Source organism: Pygoscelis adeliae, unplaced genomic scaffold (assembly GCF_000699105.1).
Source record: "Pygoscelis adeliae isolate BGI_AS28 unplaced genomic scaffold, ASM69910v1 Scaffold22, whole genome shotgun sequence".
In the NCBI taxonomy this organism is placed as follows: Eukaryota; Metazoa; Chordata; class Aves; order Sphenisciformes; family Spheniscidae; genus Pygoscelis; species Pygoscelis adeliae.
In genome coordinates this window covers 2,918,552-2,925,947 of record NW_008824350.1, presented here as the reverse complement: position 1 = coordinate 2,925,947, position 7,396 = coordinate 2,918,552, and the positions used below count along the sequence as shown (strand labels likewise).

The following is a 7,396-nucleotide window of genomic DNA, read 5'->3' as shown; positions in this document are numbered from 1 at the left end:
AAAAAAAAAAAAAAAAAAAAAAAAAAAAAAAAAAAAAAGAGGTAAAAAAAAGGCAAGAATCTTGGACTGCACTGAAGCCCACTGTGTTCAAACTCTACAAGGTTGGGTGATTTGGGAACAACAAATGCAGATGGAAGGATTTGTTCGTGCCTCTTTCTTCTAGATGTGTTTGTTTATGTATAAATAGATGTTTTTCTAGCTATATTTGTTTATACATCAGCTAGATGTATTCATAAAATTATTATGGTCTCCTCCAGCCTGTTCAAAGATGACGTTCTTAGAAGTGTAGAAATAATAGTGCTAATGTGACTAAGTTTTGGTTTTTGGTAGCTAAAGGAAGTCGAATGGCCTTTGTCCAGGCCTTTGCAAATTGAAGATAACTGCAGATTGTGTGTGTGTCTATGTCTTTGTTCATGGTTTTATGTCTAACTCACAAAAGTGTTTATTTTGTTAAAACATTGCAGGCCTTCAACTCTGATGCTTTGGAGATAATATCTGGTGGGGGCAGGCAGAAGATGGTGTTCTTCAGTTGCTTGCTTTTATTTTTCATTTTCTAATTACGGTGTATCAGCAGTGCATATTCTGGGTTGTTCCGAAATGTGATTCTGTTGTGATTGAGTTTGTTTGTCAACACTCCTCTGGACCTCAGTCCTCATTAGAGAACACTGTAATAATTCAGTATAATCCTTCATTCTCAGCATTTAGTTGTACACTGTGCAGAAGGATACATGAGGGGGAGCATGTAGATTTCTGACTAGGTGGAGACTAAATTAGAGGCTCCTCAGATCAGTCCCTTTTGCCACTGGAAGCCTTCATTCAAACTTGACTTTAATTATAATTGAGAATGGCATGGGTAATCCGTGACTATCCTTGACTAACAAAAATGTATGATCTGAGAAAAACCATTGTTGACTTTGGAAGGACTAAAGACTGGGAAAATAGGAAAGTTTTAAACAAGCGGTGTCTCTAGGGAGTGTGAAGGAAAGCTCATGTAGAACTTGCCTGTTTAGGGCTGGTTTGAGCCAATCATTAAAAATTGAATGAGAATCGTGTGCACATGGTCTTTCAAATATATATTAAAAAAAATGTTTTCTTACCCAACTGTGAGATCGTGGATATTGGAGTGTGTCCGTGCCTTAGTTTGGGTTTTTATGTTTTCCTCCCCTTCAGAATCGTGCATCAGCATAGAGCAGTGTGAGCACGTGGTGTCTGAGCTCCAGGACAGCATGCGCAAAGCCATTCATCTTTACCGCACGGTGAGTGGCCTCAGACACAGGCTCTGTTACAATAGGTTACAGCCCGCGAGCATCAAATGTATGTGCTTGCTGGCTCAAGGTGCTCTCTTGACTGGGTGTTCAGTGACCAAGCTGCCTGGTTGTGCACTTGACTGCACCTTAAGCTTGAACCGGGGAGGCAGGAACTCCCGATTTCCAACTTCTGGATTTTCCAATGGCTTGCTATGGTACTCTGAGCAAATCAATTAACTTTTCAGTCTGTTTAGCCTATCTGTAAACTGAAGATAACAGTATGCTCTTTTTCAAAGGGGTATTAGGGAATTAGTTAATATTTATACAGTGCTTCAGAGATATGAAATATTACAGGAGCTTTAAGTTTTATTATCCCCATCTGTTCTCTCTTTGATGCCTGGGAAAAGGATTAGCAAGTGTGAGATACCATGGGAATCCAGCTGTGGGAGGGAACGTGCCACCACTCGCCTGTCCCTCTCACTGCCAGACCGGAGTTACATGCAGAGCAATATAACAGCTCTTCATTTCTTTGCTTAGCACTGATCTGTCAAGTCTCCTGTAATGAGCGTGAAACTTCTACAGTGAGCTTCTGCCACGTGGTCCTCTGCAGCTCGGGCCTTAGTGCTTGCATTAGCTCTCTGACCTTGCTCTGTTCCTGTGACCAGCTGCATCTGGCGGACAGGAAGAAAAGGAGATTGTGGCCCTCTGCTGCAGCTGGGAAACATAGCACCTCCTTAGGCCCAGTATAAGGGGGACACTACCCAAAAATGTGCTTCCTATCTCTATCCTATTGGAGTAATGCCTCTGGATTTTGTGTGACTAGCAGTATTGGATGCATGCCCTGCTATATGACTAAATTGGCAGTCTCGAATGTTGAAGAAAAGGATGCTTGAGTGGTCTGCAAATCTTCATGGCTTCACTTCCCTAAGGGGCTGAAACTGCTTACTTAGTGCTCTACCTACACCCCAATGCATTCTTGTTTTTCTTTTCCCTCTCTACTTTCAGGTGTTAAGTGACACGGAGTCTTCTGCTGACAAAGATAAAATAGCGGGCCTCCTGACAGAAACATTCTCCTCAATGAAGAAAGAATTGGACTCTCTGAAGGATGAGGAAGGGCTTCCAAAGGTTAAGGAGGTACTGGCGAAGCCACAAGATACCGCTAGCCCGCTGAATGAGGGATGTGGTGCCAATCTACCGAGTCCCAAGAGTTTGGGAGATGAGCAGACACTAGCTTTGCTGGAACAGTACTCGGAGCTATTGCTACAAGCTGTGGAACGACGCATGGACAAAAAACTCTGAGGGGTGGCTTTCAGGTGTTTGTGAATACACAGAAATAATCCCAAGAAGAGGACCACAGAGAGAGCTTCAGACCGATGCTGTCATTGCACTGGTCTAGGGCTGGTGGGGAGACCTTTATAATTTGATTTCCTCAGGCCCCTACAACTGACTTACTCTAATTCTTAGCAATGTGCTGGCCACAATTTTAATATTTTTTCCCCAATGGTCTTCAACTTCCTGTCTCTAGACAAAGTCTTGAAAGAGGAGTTTGGAGAAATTGTCTTGAAATTTCTTCATAGCCAGGAGGTTGGGATGTTTGGCACCTAAAGAAACAAAGAAAATCCAGTTTATCCAAGAAATTCTGAACTGATGACTAAAAACACAGGAGTCCAAGTGAAGCCAATACCTTCCTCTCCAAGGCTTCATAAGAATCAAGAAGCAGACTTTTTATGGGTTTATTTATTAATTTATTTTTCTGACTGTTGCTCTATGTCACGTTTGTGGCTATTATCTTTGTCCTTTAACAAAAACTGTCAATCCCCTTGCCATATCCCAGCGAGAAACAATCTCTGTATTATAAACCCCCAACAGGGAGACAGGCTGGAGTGTCTGTGCAATTAATGAACTGTTTTCTGCTTAAATCTTGTCTTGCTGTTCTTTCTTTTCCTGTTTTGTTACCTGGAGTAATCCTGCTGTTGTCATGACAACCCTGTCTGCTTTTCTCTTGTTTCAAGACAGTCCCCACACTGTATTTTATCTGCATTCACCTCTGGGGGGAATGCTCTGCAACCCTTGGGCCATGCTTTGGAGATTACTTAATTAGTTCAGTAGTGGTATTTTTAACCTGGAATTTGATGCTATATTGATACTTCAGACTGGGTTTTCTGCAGACATTTTAAAAATGGGATTTAGATACAAATATGAAAGTTTGTTTCAGCCACCTTTCGTCATTAGGAATTGGATATTGACTTTGATGTTATCATGACTGGGAAATTTGGGGTGATGATTTGTTTGTTGAGAAGTGACATGGAAAAGCTGGTTTCCATCTCTTACAGTGTAACTCTGGATCTGAGCGATCTTCAGTGCAACGGCTCATCCATGTCACTTGTTCATTTCACTGTGATAGGAAAATGTTTTCTTCTTGCTTTTCCAGGAAAATGGAATATTTGCATCCCAAGAAAGCTGGCATTCTCTTACCTTTTGTAAAGCTATTTCAACTAGCCACAGAAAATGGTTTCCCAAGAACTTCAAACAAGATATTCTGGGATGTGTTTACCACCATTTCCCCTGCCCCCAGCCTCTTTGCTTTTCATTAATTTCTTATTTGAGAAAAAGAAAATCTTCCCTTCTTGCATTTGTGTGTGCAATACCCTTCTCACCCTGTGGAGCTTCTCTAAGCCCACACTAACTTGTGTTTGTTGTGGCTTAAAACTGTCCAGTGATGTTTTTTTGGTCAATGATAAGCTAAGAAAAAAAATTTCAAACCAATGAAATTCTTCAGCACCTTCCCCCTTACTCCCACTCCTTTCTACAACAGGGACAGATAGACAAAATGCTTTATTTCTTCCTCCATCTCCAGTCTGTCTTGTATTTATTTTAAGGCAGAGCAGTGTAATCCCAGTTTATAAAACTAATGCAAGCAACAAGCTTTTGGTGGGAGAGAGACTGCTAGCATCTGTTGAAGTCACTCAAAGGCAGCCAGACTGCATCACTTGATTTCACAGGTTACATGCTTGAAGCAGTTTTCTTTCATTTTACTGTCCTGGCTGTCATCTCTTTGAAACTCGGTGGCACTCGGAAATGTGGTCTGTTGACTTCTTGTCTTTCTGTGACTGGAGATCTGCAGTGCAGCCTTTTTTCTATTGGGCTGGCCAGGCTGGTGTAGGATGACCTATTTCTTCCGAATAACTCCAGGGCTGAATAATCTGCAGTTCTCACTCTCCCCCTAACAGGTTTGCTGGCTGATCACCACTGCCAAGTGCTTCAGGACTTGGCAGTATGGGGAGCACTGTGAGACCTTTCCAGCTACTTCTGCCTGTAATTTAAGTCTGCCTAATCACGTTTCAGGTGTCCTTGCTAACCTTTCCTTCCATGGGCTTGTACTGAAACTTTAAAAGTGTTATTTTCTAGTCCTGTCTCAGCATTGCATTGTGCTGAATCAGCTGGTGTGCTCGGTCCCATGGGCAGCTTCTCTTGCACAGACAGGTTTTGCAAAGGATGGCAAGTTGAAAACCAGAGAGGAAATTTCTGGCAGCTTCCTTGAGTGAAAAGGTGTGCTGGAGATGCCGTGAGTGGAATGTATGATGGCAGTCATGTTGGGTCTGTGATGGAGTTAGTGTGGGTCAAGCTTGCTTCTGAGGTGATTAGTTCCTCCACTTTCAGACTGTGAACATATGTCCTAGTGTACAGGAAATTTCTTGCTGTACTGGGGCCACAAGACACTCAGGTAAAATAGCAATCCCTTCAACCCAGGTATCTTTTGGTACTGGCGATAACGGTTTGAGGGTCCTTTATATTACTTCCCTGTGCAATTTTATTCCATTTTATTATTTAAACTTTGAGGTAGTGACAAAAAGGGTCAAAGATGATACAGAAGAGCCAGTGGCGAGAATGAAATTCCCATTGAGGTAAAGAGCAACAACCAGTGAAGCTGGCATAGAGATATGAAGCAAAGCTCCTCGGAAATGAGTCGTGTGAAGCAAAGCTAATTTTTAAGCTGATCTGAGTGGGTTTTGCTTCCTGGAATGGGTTTTGCTTGGGGTCACGGCTGCATATGGGAAACCAGAGGTAAAATCTGATCAGAGTGATGGTAAGAGAAGTGTCGGGCACGTTGATCAGCTGGCGGATGGTTGCGTAGTTTAAAATAAATTAGAATAGTGTATGTAGGACACAGGAAAACAGAGTAGAGGTAGAGTTAGTCTTGGCCTGAGGAACACCATTTGGCCAATACCCGTGAAAGATAGAGTACAGAAAGGCTTCAGGAAAAGTAGATTTAGGACTGAGATGGTGATCTGTAATTGAAGAATGAATTGGAAGGGGTTTGTTTTTAAACATGTCCTATTGGGCCTCTCGTTTCTTCACTTGCTGGCCTCTAAGCAACTGTTTTTTCTTAAACAGCAAAGTCGTGAGCTGTTTGCCCAAGGCTTGGATGTTACAAATTGAGTAGTAGAAGCCCGGTAAAGGAGGTGCTGGTGCCACAAGTTTGTTGCTGAGAGGGGTGAGGAGATAGTGTTTCTCTTTATAATTTGAGACTGATCCAACTGATTCTTCCTTGCTAAGTTCCTATTGCTGGCAGTAGGAAATATTCCTAAAAATTCTAGTTTATAGAACAAAGCGTAAATGTGTTACATTTTGTTGCACCTTGTGAATATGTTTCACCACAGGCTGTCCATTAGGCCAGGTAGAGAAATACTGAATGGTAACTGCCTGGGAAGTGAAGAGGCTTGTGGGAGGAGGTAATAAACTTGAGTCTATCCCTCTTACTGGTTTGTGATCCCTCTTACTGGTTTGCGTGGGTGTTAGCATAGGCACAACCAGATTTCTGTATTAAGACAAGTTATTTGTTTAACATAAAGCCTGAAAAAATAATTTGGACCTATCTATCCTCTTTACATACATTTTGTCCCCTCCAACCCAATATTCCCGGACAAAATGAGGATAGTTGTTGGGTTTTTTTTTTTCTGTGTTGTAAATAGTATTGCTTTGCCTGTGGGACCCCTTGGTTCATTCTTGGGCCCTCTGAACTGGTGCAGTAGGAAGGGCTGCAACCTGAGAGGGCAGCAAACTCTCTCTGTTTTATTTCCTGCTGCAGGCAGGGTAATGCCTTCCTCCTCCCCATCCCTTGCTAGCGCCCAGGAGCTGTGTGTATGGGAGTCTGCGTTTCCTCCACCTCCTCTCTCAGGTTGTCCTCTCCTTTCCATGCAACCTCCCAGGTGATGGTTGGGGCAGGCCTTACAGCAGCCCCCTCCCCAGTCCCCCATTTTGCAGACTTCATCGTGACTCAGAGGAATCGTGACGTTTATTTCCGGGAGTAGAAACATACGAACTTAATTTTTTTAAAAGAAAGAGTATGTATATAATTATATAGAAGAAAAAATGAAATACAGGTATTTAAACACCATTGGTAAATTCATGCATGTATATGGTGTCTCCCCCCACCCCACCCCGTTGGATGTGTAGCATCCAGGATACTAAATGACAAAAACCTCATTAAAATAACAGACAGGTCTATAACAGCCCCTGAGTGAGCAGGTGCTTCCTTCTCTGTATAAGACCAGCGTGTCCCATATTTCAAACCGTGTGTGTAAATAGCACGGGGGCGGCTGGGACTGTATTCGTATGGGTAACCCGCTGTAAAGCGTGGAGGGGAGATGCATGGGGCAGCAGCGTTAGGAATAAGCCATGTCCACTCCACATGTCGTACGTGCGCCCTAGGCACCAAGCAGGCAACTCTTTACCTGTGTTCTCCAACACCGCCCTTTTCCTTCACCCGTTTAAAAAACAAAACAAAACAATCCTTCCTGCTTTATTTATAAATGCGTGTTTTTATACTTTTGGCTTTAGGTAAAATAATCCTTTAAAATGTCTTTTTTTTTTTTTTAATTGTTTGCAAAAAATAATAAAAATCGTTTGTTGGGTTTTTTTGCACTGTGAGGCTCCCTCCGGGAGCTGTTTTTAACTCTGTATTCATTTGTACTCCGTGTCTTAAACTGTTTCAATAAAAATGTGATCATTTGTTACCGAGCTGCGCTTGAGCTGCGCGACCCGCTCGCGAACAGCGCCCGGGATTTCGTTTTCCGGGGGGGGAGCAGAAAGGGAGGCCGCGGCGGGGAAGGAGGAGGGAGGAGGCGGGCGGTGCCTCCTCCTCCGGG

The 7,396-nt window shown here is 42.9% G+C and overlaps 1 protein-coding gene across 1 annotated transcript in view; it reads left to right on the top strand.

The window, feature by feature from the left end:
* The window catches only part of MAPKBP1 (mitogen-activated protein kinase binding protein 1), a 51,882-nt gene extending 44,623 nt beyond the window's left edge, over positions 1-7,259 (top strand). Inside the window, exons 28-29 of the mRNA XM_009319258.1 lie at positions 1,171-1,256; positions 2,253-7,259. Of these exons, the coding sequence (XP_009317533.1) occupies positions 1,171-1,256; positions 2,253-2,546 (380 nt within the window). The 3' untranslated portion in view covers positions 2,547-7,259. The remainder of the gene's footprint in view (positions 1-1,170; positions 1,257-2,252) is intronic.
* The last annotated feature ends 137 nt before the right edge of the window (positions 7,260-7,396 follow it).